The sequence below is a fragment of the Sander lucioperca genome, chromosome 5 (genome assembly GCF_008315115.2).
Source record: "Sander lucioperca isolate FBNREF2018 chromosome 5, SLUC_FBN_1.2, whole genome shotgun sequence".
Lineage (NCBI taxonomy): Eukaryota > Metazoa > Chordata > Actinopteri > Perciformes > Percidae > Sander > Sander lucioperca.
In genome coordinates, this window is record NC_050177.1 from 30,036,969 (window position 1) to 30,053,254 (window position 16,286).

Here is a 16,286-nt window from a genome sequence, read left to right on the forward strand (position 1 = left end):
AGGTAACTCTGAGTCTAGAAATGAATAAATATATAATTAATAACTACTGCCGAAGATCATCGTATCAGCAGACACAAAGCTACATGTCAGCTGTTTTATCAACTAAAGTTAATCAGAGTTTCAGTATCACATGATATTAAATTATAAATGATTTCTGGATCTCAGCCACAGTTCATATTTCATTCTTTAGAAAGTGATTCTAAATCAGAATGAAATACTTTGGAAGCATTCACATTTTTTGAATGTTTCCATAGTTCATACTTTGTGCATTACGACATGTTATGAATAAGAACGCTACGCTTTGGAAACATTCAAAGATTTCCGAATAGTTATATTTTAAATCCTGACAAGAGACGGGCGGTTTAAATTGAATAAAGCTTAAAGTTTAGAGAAAAATCATGTAAGAAGACAAATAATGATTGTGTTTATATGTTGAGTCTGGACTTTTGGTGATACAGTATATGAAATCCCTTCACAGCATGTTTAAATATCTGCTGCTCCACTCTAAACAAGTTGGAAACATGATAATTAATCGTGACTGAATTAAGCAATATTACACGAGACGGTTTGACTTAACGTCATTATTGGCACCACAGTGATGCATCTAGGACCGAGGCGCTAAGCATGACTGAAGTGATAATCAAACCCTCCTGTGTAATGAAGCGATTATACAACAACGGTTACCAACTAAATAAAAGTTAAAATCAAACTGTATTCATATTGTGGGGCAATCCGCTCTCAAAATAAAGAAAAGCAACAGAGACGCAAACTTCATTATTGACGTGTCAGTGGCACAGCTGATGTGATCCAACAGCTGATGTGAAAAAAAAGAAAAAAAAAAGATCATTGCTCTTTTACTGTTTTTATTCTGGTTTTTCAATTCCATTCAATCCAAACAGCTGATGGGATCCAAACTATTCTAGTTAACAGTTAACTCCAGATTGTTGTAAAAATGTAATTTCATCCAATGATTCACTTCACATCTTCTTCCAACCATTCATCAAAACTAAGTCCTCCATATAAATCAAAATTAACAACAAAACAATCCATTGTATTAATGCTGTAGGCTAATTTTACTGTGTTTTTGATTCAGCCCTGGAAGTTACAATGTTGTCATGGAAATGGCGGAGTAATATTTTATGTCATGCACCAGTTGTGCTCAAATGGCTCTGGGTGTGCTGTCATGCTGATTTGAGTACGTTCTAAATGTCTAGTTGACCAATCAGATTGTCTGGTCGGATCTACTTGTTGTATAATCAGGAATAAACAAACGTCCAGTAATCAAAGTCACATGATATTAAAATATAAATTATTTCTGGATCTCAGGCACAGTTCATATTTCATTCTTTATAAAGTGATTCTAAGTCAGAATAAAATGTGTTCTCAAAGATTATTGTTCTTGATCTGACCTGAGAGTCTCCAGTGTGCAGTGTGGACTCTTCAGTCCAACAGAGATCTGCTCCACTCCTGAATCCTGCAGGTTGTTGTTACTCAGGTCCAGCTCTCTCAGACTAGAGGACTGGGAGCTGAGAACTGAGGACAGAGCTTCACAGCTTCTCTCTGACAGATTACAGCCACTCAGTCTGGAGAGACAACAGGAAGGAAACAAGTTATTATATTTAACTCCTGATGAAAGATAGCAGAGTATTTAATGATGAATAAATCACACTTACAGAGCTTTGTTGGAGGCTTTGACCACTGGCAGCAGCCTCAGAAGAGCCTCCTCTGAAGCAGAGTATTTCTTCAAGTCAAACACGTCCAGATCTTCTTCTGATGACAGTAAGATGAAGACCAGAGCTGACCACTGAGCAGGAGACAGTTCATCTGTGGAGAGACGTCCTGAACTCAGGGACTGTTGGATCTCCTCCACTAGAGAATGATCATTCAGTTCATTCAGACAGTGGAACAGATTGATGCTTCTCTCTGCAGACAGATTCTCATTGATCTTCTCCTTGATGTACTCAACTGTTTCCTGATTGGTCTCTGAGCTACTTCCTGTCTGTGTCATCAGACCTCGTAGGAGATTCTGATTGGTCTGCAGTGAAAGACCCAGGAGGAAGCGGAGGAACAAGTCCAGGTGTCCATTTAGACTCTGTAAGGCATTGTCCACAGCACTCTGGTAGAACTGTGTTGATGTTGTTTTTTTTCCTGACAGCAGGTTGACTCCAGAGTTGGTGAAGGTCAGATGGACATGAAGAGCAGCCAGAAACTCCTGAACACTCAGATGGATGAAGCTGAACACCTTGTCCTGGTACAGTCCTCTCTCCTCTTTAAAGATCTGTGTGAACACTCCTGAGTACACTGAGGCTGCTGTGATATCGATGCCACACTCTGTCAGGTCTGATTCATAGAAGATCAGGTTGCCTTTCTGCAGCTGCTCAAAAGCCAGTTTTCCCAGAGACTCCATCATCTTCTTGTTCTCTTCACTCCAGTGTTGATCTATCTCAGATTTTCCATGATATTTGATGTTCTTCACTTTGGACTGAACCACAAGGAAGTGGATGTACATCTCAGTCAGGGTCTTGGGCAGCTCTCCTCCCTCTCTGGTCTTCAACACGTCCTCCAGAACTGTAGCAGTGATCCAGGAGAAGACTGGGATGTGACACATGATGTGGAGGCTTCGTGATTTCTTGATGTGGGAGATGATTCTGCTGGCCTGCTCCTCATCTCTGAATCTCTTCCTGAAGTACTCCTCCTTCTGTGGGTCAGTGAACCCTCTGACCTCTGTCACCATGTCAACACACCCAGGAGGGATCTGATTGGCTGCTGCAGGTCGTGTGGTTATCCAGAGGCGAGCAGAGGGAAGCAGATTCCCCCTGATGAGGTTTGTCAGCAGCACACCCACTGAGGTGGACTTTGTAACATCAGTCAGAATTTTAGTGTTGAGGAAGTCCAGAGGAAGTCGACACTCATCCAGACCATCAAAGATGAACACAACCTGGAACTCTTCAAACCTGCAGATTCCTGCTTCTTTGGTTTCACTAAAGAAGTGATCAACAAGTTCCACCAAGCTGTACTTCTTCTCTTTCAGCACATTCAGCTCTCTGAAAGTGAATGGAAATGTGAACTGGATGTCCTGGTTGGCTTTGCCTTCAGCCCAGTCCAGAGTGAACTTCTGTGTTAAGACTGTTTTCCCGATGCCAGCCACTCCCTTTGTCATCACTGTTCTGATTGGTTCATCTCTTCCAGGTGGGGTTTTAAAGATGTCTTCTTGTCTGATTGTTGTTTCTGGTCTGTCTGGTTTCCTGGATGCTGTTTCAATCTGTCTGACCTCATGTTCAGCATTGACCTCTGCAGTCCCTCCCTTTGTGATGTAGATCTCTGTGAACATCTGATTCAGAAGGGTTGGGTTTCCTGCTTTAGCAATCCCCTCAAACACACACTGGAACTTCTTCTGCTGGTTAGATTTCAGTTTACATTTACAAACTTCAGCAGGACTTCCTGATTGAAAACACAACAAAGAACATCAGGAAGTGATTTATAAAGAAACAGGAACATACTCTGACCCTTCTCTGGAGACATTAGTAAAGGTCCCATTAGTCCAGCAAGTTAAATCTTTAGAGAAATCCTCTTACTGCTCTGCAGACGGTCAGCCAGCTCGTCCTGCTTCATTCTCCTCAGGAAGTGCAGTGTGATCTTCATAAATGCCTCTCTGCTCCTCCTCTGCTCTTCATCCTCACCCTCCCTCTGATTCTCTGAGCATTCTGGGTAATCTGAACTCAGAGCCTTCTGGATATTCTTCAGCTCGTTCTTCACAAAAGAGACGATGTTCTTCTCCAGCACCTGAAACAGAAGATTATATGAATGACACAATAAACTGATCAGGGGTCTCATTTATAAATGTGACGTACGCACAAACCGGGGCTGAAAATGTGAGTACGCCACTTCCCACGCAAATGTTGATCTTTATTAAAATTAAAGTTGACGGGAGAATGTGCGGTCCTCCACGCAAACTCTGACCCATGCGTACGCACATTTTGGATACAATGGGAATTGGCGACGCAGATGGTGAGGTGGTGAACTGATGTCAGACTGCAGAAAGTAAATATTGGAAGAAGGTATTTGCACTTGTACTGAGTGATAATTGTTCCATAAACACCTTGGCACTGCTGGCCCTGCAGGAGGACTACACCAATGCACACCGTGCCATCCCGGTCAAAGTACAGGGGTTTTATATAAATATTATATATAATCTTCAACTTTATCACTTAGGCTTGTCTGCATATACTATGTAGTTCTGGTAAATCTTATCATATAGGTCTGGTGTATTGAAGTCATCCCTGAGTGCTGTAATGCCTGCCGATGTTTAAACTATCGTTCAGAAAACAGGAGTGTTCAGACAGCGGAGGTAATCAGACTCTCTCTCTCTCTCTCTCTCTCTCTCTCTCTCTCTCTCTCTCTCTCTCTCTCTCTCTCTCTCTCTCTCTCACACACATACAGTTTTGTATAATATAATTGCTATATAATAGGCTACTAAACAAATCTGTAATTTTGGGATCCTAAGTGGTGTGAGTCCCTCAGGCTGTAGCAGGCAGATCCATATGTAGCTGTCAGTGGAGCTGCTGTCACCTCTCCTAGGAGAACTACCAGCTTCTCTTCTGGTGTTAACTTTTTTTGGCTATTTTTCCAAGGTGTAATTCTCTTAGTGAAGATAGTTTTTCCCCATGGAGGAGGAAGTGTATCTCTGTCTGACCCAGCTGGTGGTCACTGAGCCTGTATTTAGTCAGGATCCGTCTCTTCTTTGTATCTCTGACAGTGTGAAGATAATCTGTCAAATAATAATTTAGTCTACTTTGTTTGCTTTCTCCAATGTTCTAAATATTGGTCTTTTGAATGAGTCATAATTAGTTTTGTTATGTTGTGTTATGAACCAGTGCTGATGGGAGCCTGGTTAGTTATCTTCACCATCAGCTGACTGAGGGGACTGGTTCTGGTTAGTTATCTTCACCATCAGCTGACTGAGAGGACTGGTTCTGGTTAGTTATCTTCACCATCAGCTGACTGAGGGGACTGTTTCTGGTTAGTTATCTTCACCATCAGCTGACTGAGGGGACTGTTTTGTGGGAAAAGTAAGCTGGAGCAGCAGCAGTATGGCCATCTCCACCTTGATGAAGGTGCCTCTGCCATGCTTTCTGTTATGGAGAAGTTGTGGCTTCAGAGCACATGTGACGGTCAATTCAATGAGAGAAACTGATATGCTCAGGATCTCGAAAGCTGAGGCCGTCACAGCTGCCAGTGTAAAACATAATCTAGAGTCTAAGCACAGCTAAAATACATATGGTCCTGGAATGGACAGTTGGACTTTAAAAAAGCTGTTACAGCTACTGTTGGTCTTGTTCTGTGTCCATACACCTGTCCATCGTGGGTTTTGTCGTCAACTTTGTGCATGATACGCCAATGTTAATTCATTAAGTTACTGCAGTTGTAGGCCTTATATGCCTGCCATTTTATTAAATAATCAATTTTCATGAGTTTGAAATATTCTATATTATTATCACTAAGGGCCTGAGCATTTATTCTGTTTTTGAGCAATTTTTCCAATAGAAATGTATTAAATTCCACTATTTAAATCTTTAAATGCCGTTTTCTCAAAATGAGTTTTTTGTCATTCTCCAGTAGAAACATCTCAGCCTATGTAGCACCTATGTACATCAAACTTTCCAGTTATACACTTAGTAGTATTCTGAAGATATGTACAGAGGGATTTGTTAATAAATCATTCCTGCCCTGATTTATGTGACATTTTAAGCAAAAAAACATGGCGAAAATCGATTTTTTAGGGCTATGGACAGTATATTTTGATTTCCTAGGTAATGAAAGCAGATATCCTGAAATCCCTCTGTAATTTTGTTTTCATCTTGTGTGTAAACAAAATGAAAAAAGAATTTTGCACCTGGCTTTATCATATGTTCAGATCTATCTACCGAAAATATATGCAAAATCGCGCATATTTAATGAGAAAATGCATAATTTGCATAATTAAACATACACATTTCAAAAACTTGTAATACATTTTTTTTATATACTTGTGTAAGTAATCAACTGAGGAAGTTTCATGGAGATATCTATTATTTTAAAATTTTAGCCTATTCACCTGTAGTGTCTCGCCTTAAACTGCCTATATTTGGATCAACTAATTTCTTATGTAACTATACCACACATATTTATAATGAAAGAATGGCTTGCTATATAATTCCCCTCTCAAATAGGAGTGCAACGGATCACAAAACTCACGGATCGGATCTCCGTTTGAGTCCTGGATCGGATACATTTTTGGACCAACACAAAAAAGGGGAAATTGAAATGATTATTAAAAATGTAATAACAAAAACTTTTAACGATAATATCTTTTTTCACCAGTAAATTGCTTTTTAAAAGACAAAAACAGATGAGAAAAGGGTATTTTACAATTATTTTCAATGCACCACAGGGTTTACCGGTTTTAAGTAAACGCAACATTTAGTCCCGTCTGTGTTGTTTTTCAGACAACAGCAGTGACCATAGGGCTAGTTTGTGTCTGTTAGCTCATAGCTTTAGCGGCAGACAGATACGTCCCGCTGTTGGAATCCTCTACAGTGAAATACAGACACACTTTACACAGTTTAGCTGTCAGCATTTCAACATGTTTAATCCAGTCACTACTGTAGCTAACGGTAGGCTAACGTTACCTGCTGTGTAATGTGTTATTAGTGTTTACTAGAGTTTAGATTCTCGGCCCAAGCCCGAGCCCCGCCAAATCCTCAGGCCGGGCCAGGCCCGGGCTGGCCTGAGCCTTGATCAAACTTTTTTTTTTTTTTTTATCCATTACCTTATTATCCTATTTGGGTGGGGAGATAGCTATGCCCTTAATCAGAAATATAATAAATATATATATATAGGCTATATAAAAGTAACAAATGTGTACAAAAGTTAGGCTGCAGTTACAAAATGCAGCACTTCATGTGTGGAGTCTCCTCCTCTCGCACGCATCACACCGGGAGCTGGAAGATGTAAAGAAGAAAAGAAAAACAGGAGAATTAACTTTGAGCGAGTGTGGAGGAAAGTCGGAGGTATGGAAGCAGTTTAAACAAGTCGTGGGCAGTGACAACAATATGTTGTTCATCATTGTTTCTTTTTTTTTTTACGTTTCTTCATTCAGATCCACTTGCAATCCGTTCCATTCTAAACTAACAGCAGTTTACAGCTTCGTCCTTGTTGTATTATTCTAAACAGATTTCTGTAGTTCAAACAACTCTGAATTGTAGTTGAGAACGTCAGTTATAACGGCCCACGTATTAAAAAATTGTCGGGTTTAAATCGGGCTCGGGCTCATAATTACATTTAATGTGTCGGGCCGGGCTCGGACACAACGTGCTCGGGCTCGGGCAGGTTCGGGCTTGATTTTTTGGGCCGATCTAAGCTCTAGTGTTTACTAGCGTGACATGCAGCAAGGTTTCTGTTGCCTCTAACGTCTGTTTTCGGAGCATCAGAGAGCAGCGCAGACATTTAAGTGGCAGCCTAATGAGGCACCGAAATCCACGTTGCTATTCCATCTGGTAGCCATATTACCACCGGATTTTAACATGCGCCGTTAACGTGAACAGAAAATTGCGTTGCCTGTGTGTTTTCACGGCAAACGCGCGTGTGGAAAGCGGTCGCACAACAGCTAAAATGTTGTGTTGATCACAAACGATTGTGTTTAAACTTTACGGAGACAACCAAATACAATATTGACTTCTTTTGAAATAAGATTTTCCAGTTTTTATTTGTTTTTATAAATTAAAAATCACAAATATTGAACAGGTGGTCGCCAAAGGGGGCAACCAAAGGCCACGAAACGGTTGCCAGTTGACTCAATCTGGTTGCCAAGGGCAACCGGGCAACAGTTACTGTTGAGCCCTGAGCATGGAGATGATTGTGAACAGAATAGATGTAAAAGTAGTTGTTGTACATGTACAGACCATAAATATGGAGTCCAGGTGTGTTTGATGCTGCTGGGCAGACTGACCACTGGGAACCTCTGAGCTCTCCTGGTCCACTCTGTGGAGGAATCAGGAAGAATTAGCTCACATCATGTCTGTCCACACAGAGACAAACACAAGGTAAAGATCCTGTGACTTAAAGTGTTGATTACAGCATTGAATCAGATGGTTTCCCCTGACATTAAAGTGTTGGAGGTGCTGCTGACCCCACTGTGAATCAACAGAAAGAACTAAGAATTAACCCTCATGCTCTCTTCAGGCATTTTTGTACATTTTTCTCAAGTTTTTTTTTTTTCATTTTGTGATAATTTTTGCTGTGTTACTGCTTATGGCATGAAATTTCTTTCTTTTTGGTCAAAATTTTTAAATCCAGTGTTTTTCATTCTTACATGTTTTTTTATACTTGATTGATTCATTTTGTACCCTCTGGACACCTTCGTGGCAAAAATGTACACGCACACAAAAACTGCTATTAAATCATCATATCAATATTGTTTTCTGCTTAAGGCGAGACACGGCAGGCAAAAACATCGTTTTTTTTTCACTGGTCAATTTTGAGATTTTGGGCTATTTGTCTTCAATAACATGTCTTCTTTCAGACTTGTGGTGAAATAAAGTCCGAAATACACATTTAGGTCTTTATTTTACTCCACTTTGTCTGTTTGCGTCGGTAGATTTCACCTAAATTCAACAAAAGTTGGCGTTCTAAATCATCCCGCTGCTCCGTGATCGCTGTCTGCACCCTGTCGTCACATATACCGTTGGAAAACTCTCTTTCTCCTCTACAATGCTGTCGGATCCAAATATGGTCATTTCCTTTTTATCAGCAACCAATCGTGAAAGTAAAAGGGGGGATTTAACTCAAAATGCGCAATCTCATTGGCTGATGCCAATTTCTGACAACGTGATTCGTTCAGAATGGTCACGTGACGCGCTCTGACATTTCCGCGGCAGCTCAAAATGTTGAAAGAAGTGCGTCGAAAACGGCCGAAAATCACCTCAGAGAAGAAGAAAACAGTTGTCATTAGCAACAAGACACAGAGGATCACAAACTAAGACAGCAGATGATGAAATGACTTCACATAGTACGTCGATGTTTAAACTATCGTTCAGAAAACAGGAGTGTTCAGACAGCGGAGGTAATCAGACTCTCTCTCTCTCTCTCTCTCATACAGTTTTGTATAATATAATTACTATATAATAGGCTACTAAACAGATCTGTAATGTTGGGATCCTAAGTGGTGTGAGGCCCTCAGGCTGTAGCAGGCAGATCCATATGTAGCTGTCAGTGGAGCTGCTGTCACCTCTCCTAGGAGAACTACCAGCTTCTCTTCTGGTCTTAACTTTTTTTGGCTATTTTTCCAAGGTGTAATTCTCTTAGTGAAGATAGTTTTTCCCCATGGAGGAGGAAGTGTATCTCTGTCTGACCCAGCTGGTGGTCACTGAGCCTGTATTTAGTCAGGATCCGTCTCTTCTTCGTATCTCTGACAGTGTGAAGATAATCTGTCAAATAATAATTTAGTCTACTTTGTTTGCTTTCTCCAATGTTCTAAATATTGGTCTTTTGAATGAGTCATAATTAGTTTTGTTATGTTGTGTTATGAACCAGTGCTGATGGGAGCCTGGTTAGTTATCTTCACCATCAGCTGACTGAGAGGACTGGTTCTGGTTAGTTATCTTCACCATCAGCTGACTGAGAGGACTAGTTCTGGTTAGTTATCTTCACCATCAGCTGACTGAGAGGACTGGTTCTGGTTAGTTATCTTCACCATCAGCTGACTGAGAGGACTGGTTCTGGTTAGTTATCTTATCTCTGGAGCAGCAGCAGTATGGCCGTCTCCACCTTGATGAAGGAGCCTCTGATGCTTTCTGTTATGGAGAAGTTGTGGCTTCAGAGCTCAGTTGTGACGGTCAATTCAATGAGAGAAACTGATATGCTCAGGATCTCGAAAGCTGAGGCCGTCACAGCTGCCAGTGTAAAACATAATCTAGAGTCTAAGCACAGCTAAAATACATATGGTGCTGGAATGGACAGTTGGACTTTAAAAAAGCTGTTACAGCTACTGTTGGTCTTGTTCTGTGTCCATACAACTGTCCATCGTGGGTTTTGTCGGCAACTTTGTGCATGATACGCCAATGTTAATTCATTAAGTTACTGCAGTTGTAGGCCTTATATGCCTGCCATTTTATTAAATAATCAATTTTCATGAGTTTGAAATATTCTATATTATTATCACTAAGGGCCTGAGCATTTATTCTGTTTTTGAGCAATTTTTCCAATAGAAATGTATTAAATTCCACTATTTAAATCTTTAAATGCCGTTTTCTCAAAATGAGTTTTTTGTCATTCTCCAGTAGAAACATCTCAGCCTGTGTAGCACCTATGTACACCAAACTTTCCAGTTATACACTTAGTAGTATTCTGAAGATATTTACAGAGGGATTTGTTAATAAATCATTCCTGCCCTGATTTATGTGACATTTTAAGCAAAAAAACATGGCGAAAATCGATTTTTTAGGGCTATGGACAGTATATTTTGATTTCCTAGGTAATGAAAGCAGATATCCTGAAATCTCTCTGTAATTTTGTTTTCATCTTGTGTGTAAACAAAATGAAAAAAGAATTTTGCACCTGGCTTTATCATATGTTCAGATCTATCTACCGAAAATATATGCAAAATCGCGCATATTTAATGAGAAAATGCATAATTTGCATAATTAAACATACACATTTCAAAAACTTGTCATACATTTTTTTTATATACTTGTGTAAGTAATCAACTGAGGAAGTTTCATGGAGATATCTATTATTTTAAAATTTTAGCCTATTCACCTGTAGTGTCTCGCCTTAAACAACTTCTACTTTGCTCAAAACTACCAAACATTCAATCATTTTCAGGATTTTAACCCTTTAAATGCATTTTTATTTATTTGAAGTATTTCATTATATATATAAAAAAAAATAAAACACAAAAAATGATTTTTCTTTTCCATATAATGAATAATATGGAGATGGGGCTTTGGTGGAGATTAGAGTCTTGGATATGTCAAAGATTAGCAAAAAAATTAATTTGATTGCATTAGTATTTTTTACATAGCATTTCATTTTGAACAAAAGTGGTGATATTTGACATTTTTACTGTATTCCACCAGAATCAACCATTTTCCCTTTGTAGGCATGAAATTATTGTATTTATGCCAGTTATATTATGGAGCTGTGTGTGTGTGTGTGTGTGTGTGTGTGTGTGTGTGTGTGTGTGTGTGTGTGTGTGTGTGTGTGTGTGTGTGTGCGTGTCAGTGTGTGAGAAAGAGTTTGTGTAAATGTAAGCAAGCACTGATCATTTTAGGGGTGAAAAAAGGGCATCTTTTGAAGGATGCATTTCATGTGTCTTTGAAGAGGTGCTTGAATAAAAACATGAAATGCATCCTTCAAAAGATGCACTTTTTTCACCCCTAAAAGGATCAGTGCACACACACACACACACGGCTCCATAATATAACTGGCAAAAATACAATAATTTCATGCCTACAAAGGGAAAATGGTTGATTCTGGTGGAATACAGTAACCGGCAATTTCCACTGGATGCGGAACGTCTGCGGACCGGCTCCGCTGCGGAACGGCTGCGTGCTCCGCCGTCCGTCAATACCCACCAGGTCCGGATTTGTTGCGTAACGGCTGCGGCCAGCCGACCACGAGATCTCGCGAATTCACGTATGTTCGTGCGATATAACAGGATGTAGTTTCTATAAACAGAACCACAAAACCAACAACAGTTAGTTTCCATCCAGAGGAGTAGAGGGGAAACTACTCTGAGCTGTGTTTTCAAGGTGTAGTGCAGGGAGATATGACCTGCCGTGAGCACGCTGTATTTTATTTTGAAAAGTATCCGGATGTTTTATTTTGTTTCTGTGCTCGACTTCCTGTCCCGCACAATCTGAATTGTGCTGAATTGCTGCGGAGCTCTCCGTCGTCCGTCAAAAATAGAAGCTCTGGTATCTGCTGCGGAGGGCTGCAGACTGACGGAGCTGGGACGGAGTCGGGACGCAGACGTTCTGCAGTCTCAGTGTGGAAACACACACATTGACTTTAATGGAAACCTAATGACTCCGTCGGCGTTCCGGAGACGTTCCGCAGACGTTCCGCAGACGTTCCGCATCCAGTGGAAATTGCCGGTAAGAATGTCAAGGGGGGGGGTCTGGTCATGAACCCACTCACTGAGAACTGGCCTGAAAGTGTCCAGACTCAAATGGCAGAAGTCTTCGAATGGCAAATATTGTCATGACCCAGGTGACACAAACCCTTACCAAGGGTCGCTGGTTCCCCAGGGGGGATGTGCAGATGAAGTTACTCTGGAAGGGGCACTCTGAGGCGCACACATCCCAAACATCCCCCTGGTATTCTCAGTTGGAGAAGAACATTTGGGAAGAATTTTGCCATTCATGATTTTTAGCCTACCCTATGGCTATGGGAGATTTAAAATGCTTTTTAATGGGGCTAAAACCAAACCAGGTCCAATATTACATTGAGATCTACAGTTGAAGACTGGTCTACTGGACAGCTTTCAGATGTGAGAATATAAATATATGTGAAGAAGAAAGACGCTGAAAATACATTTCAAAACTTCTCTAGAAACATAAAAGTTGAAACATGAATCAGCAATATTATAATATTATTAACAGCTTACCTCATTTCAGCAGAGGGTTGTTGACCTTTAAAGTTAATAAAGCGATGATTTGACTGGTCGCTCTTGAAGGACACACAGCTGGGTTCAGGTTCAGCAGAGTCTGGTCTTTGATGGATCCTGTTACACAGAGAGTAAGACCAACAGGGATGGAAATTCACTTTTTAGTATTCAGAAACAAAAACTGCTGGAGATACAAGCAGCAACTAAAACAAGATTAACACAAAGAAGTTCAATAAACTATACAAAAAACTGGGTTAAAAAGCTAAATCACCAGAGAATATATTGGACTAAACCAGATCCAATATTTACCTAAAGTCAAGAGTTGAAGACTGGTTTAACTGGACAACTTTCAGATGTGAGAATATAAATATATGTGAAGAAGAAAGATGCTGAAAATAAACTTAAAACTTCTCTGGATACATAAAAGTTAAAACATGATTCAGTAATATTATAAATTAACAGCCAACCTCTTTTCAGCAGAGGGTTGCTCTCCTTTAAAGTTAATAAAGCGTTCCAGTGACCGGTCGCTCTTAAAGGACACACAGCTGGGTTCAGGTTCAGGTTCAGGTTCAGGTTCAGGTTCAGGTTCAGGTCCAGGAGACTCTGGTCTCTGCTGGGTCCTGATAGAAAAACACATTTATTCAGGGTCACATGTTCAGGTAAAGTCTCCTGGCATAAAATATAATATTAATATGAATATGTCTATAGGCCTAATTATTAACAATTAAATGCCAATAATGCTTTACTTTCTGTCCAAAACTCAATAAAAATATCTTTTGAAATCAGAATTAAAATAAATCTAAATATAATATTTCAACATGTTGTCTAAACAGAACGATATTTTCAGTAAGACAGGAAATTATTTTACAAAAATATTCTCATTTCAGTCATCAACTACAATAATTTATTTCCACAAAATTACAAAAAACACTTTATTTGAAGGAGTGTGCATGAGACTGACACAAAACAACCCAGACGGGACGTAGTTCCATCCAATGAGACTCGTTCCAGTTTGCTGGATGTTCACAACTCACCTCAATCTTCTTCTTAACATTTCAATTTCACTTTCCATCGCTATTCGCTCCTTCTGCCATTCAAGTCTCTCCATCAATCCTCTCTCCTCCATTTCAAGTAGCCTCTCCTCCATTTCTATTCTCCTCTCCCTTACAGGTCTTTTATTAAAGTAGCGGTGGCTCCATGGACCGGTTACTCTTCATGGACACACAGCTGGGTTCAGGTTCAGGTTCAGCAGGGTCTGGTCTCTGATGGGTCCTGTTAGAAAGAGAGGAAGACCACTTTTTAATCTCCAGAAACTGGGAGAACAGGAACATTGGAAAGACTCACACATCACTACAACAGTAACAGAGGCATTTAGGTCTCTACATTTTATTCTGAAAGGTCCCAGAGGAAACAGTAGAGTCCTGTTGTGTCTGACTTTACGCTGGTGGAGACGACGGTTTGTTTTCTGACAGCAGGAGAAAGGAAATAACTAGAGGCCATCTTATGATGGATTCACACCGGCCAAATCAGGCCAGGGGCTTAAAGTTGGCCCTTCCTTACTTCCTACCCTCCTACTTCCTCCCCCCTTGCTCAGACCCCACCCATCTTCAACTCGGCCTTCATTTAGATCTCAGCTACACAGCTGTAATGTTTTCTGACTGCAGCCTCACGGTTGTGACAAACAGACGTATAAACACCTGGGGCCTGTTTCACAAACCCAAGATAATGGATTAAGCCGGGATTCCCCTCCCGACCAGGCTAACAGCTAGGATTTATTAATCCTGGAGCCTTTTCTGATCAACCAGTGGTTTTACCCTATTGTTATCAGCCTGCATTAAAACACAACAGGTGCATATTACTGTTCATTTAAGTACTGTTATTATTTAAAGTTGTGACCATTATTTTTTTTAATAATTATTCATGTGACAGCCATTGTTACTGTTATATTGCTGTATGAAGACTGCTGTTCATATTGTTGTTAGAAGTTTGATGAATATATTATGACAGTTGTTGAGATAATTAGAAAAGGCTGATAACATTTCAAATGTGTTTTAAATGAAGTCTGTTACTAAGGGCAACACATACAGTGCTTTTCATTCAATTCATTTTGTTTTAATTCTTTAACAATAACCATCATGTTTGTTCCTCTTCCATGTGCATTGTATTTGGCATTCTTAGCACACAAATTGTGTTGTCCAGTAAACTGGGACTATAATTTAAAGAACATGTCCTAATTGTACAATCCTCCCAAATTATAGTCTTAGTTCACTGGACCAGTAACTATCTAGTGATGGAGGCTACTGTACATTCATGTAACAACAGGGGGAGGACACCTCGTTGGTTTTTGACCTTATATTTAGCTGGGGGGGGAATAACTGATGAATATACTCTGTTCCTTTATGTTTACAGTGTGCATGGAATTTATCACTTCATTATCTTTATAGTTTCTAGATTTTAGAGTCCAATTTATTCAGTGTCTTTATTTTCTATGTCCATATACAACTGGGAGCAAGGCATATATGTAGAGAAGGAAACTCGTCCTCTATAAAAAATAATAAATACGCGAGAAAACGCGTGGCAGATAATAGCGGACAGACTGAATGATAGTCTAAAAATATACATTAATGAACTACTGCTCTTAACTGAAACCATTCAATGAGTCACTGTATTAAAAGCGAGCAGTGGAAGTTAATATTCATTTAACTTCGTCATTTATGTGTTAGCCCATAAGAGAGAAAGAGGAACAGAGTGAACGAGATATTTACGCATCATATTCTGGCGTTGTAGAAAATGGATCTTCATGGTAAATTTCCTGAGTAACATTATCTTCTGCTCACTTTTAAGGCAAAGAGTACAACTGTTAATTTGTGTAAATGATTACCGTATTTTCCGGACTATAAGTCGCACTTTTTTTCATACTTTGGCTGGTCCTGCGACTTATAGTCAGGTGTGACTTATATATCAAAATATTTATAATTTCACGTTTTTAAATGTTATTTCATGCTGAAAACATCACCGTCTAAAGCCGCCAGAGGGCGCTCTAGGCAAAAAGAAACTGCAGGTGACTGCAGGTAGTCAAATATGCAGCCGAAAACGGTAATCGAGCAGCAGAAAGTTTGGAGTGAGAGAGAAACTTGTGAGGACTTGCGAAAAGGTGACTCTTACTGCAATGAAGAAAACAAAGAAAGCTAGTCGCGCGCTGAAAGCAAGATGGCCAGAGCTGGAGGAACGAGTCCACAGATGTAGATGCACGTCAACGCTGCAGTTACGTCTCCACGCCCTGGTAGTTGTTCTGTATTCTGTTGTAAAGTTGAATAACTGTTAATGTGTTACGTTAACATACCGGACACCTACCGTATTCTTGTTCTGTGTGCTACTGTGTAGTTGAATAACTTACCTTTCCAGATTAAATGTCTGTTCTTGGTCTTGGATTTTGTGAAATAAATTTCTAAATAAATGCGACTTATAGTCCAGTGCGACTTATATATGTTTTTTTCCTCTTCATGACGCATTTTTTGACTGATGCGACTTATACTCCGGAGCGACTTATAGTCCGGAAAATACGGTAGTAGCCTGATCCTTGAATGGAATGATTATGATGGTTTCAGTTCAGAGCAGTGGTCAGTTAATGTATATATTT

The 16,286-nt window shown here is 39.9% G+C and overlaps 1 protein-coding gene across 1 annotated transcript in view; it reads right to left on the minus strand.

Moving 5' to 3' along the window:
- Positions 1–16,286, minus strand: part of LOC116034886 (NLR family CARD domain-containing protein 3-like) — a 972,843-nt gene that overhangs the window by 951,342 nt on the left and 5,215 nt on the right. Inside the window, exons 4-6 of the mRNA XM_036001609.1 lie at positions 13,681–13,918; positions 13,114–13,266; positions 12,647–12,763 (exon numbers count right to left, since the gene is read on the minus strand). Coding sequence (XP_035857502.1) covers positions 12,647–12,763; positions 13,114–13,266; positions 13,681–13,793 — 383 coding nt within the window. The 5' untranslated portion in view covers positions 13,794–13,918. The remainder of the gene's footprint in view (positions 1–12,646; positions 12,764–13,113; positions 13,267–13,680; positions 13,919–16,286) is intronic.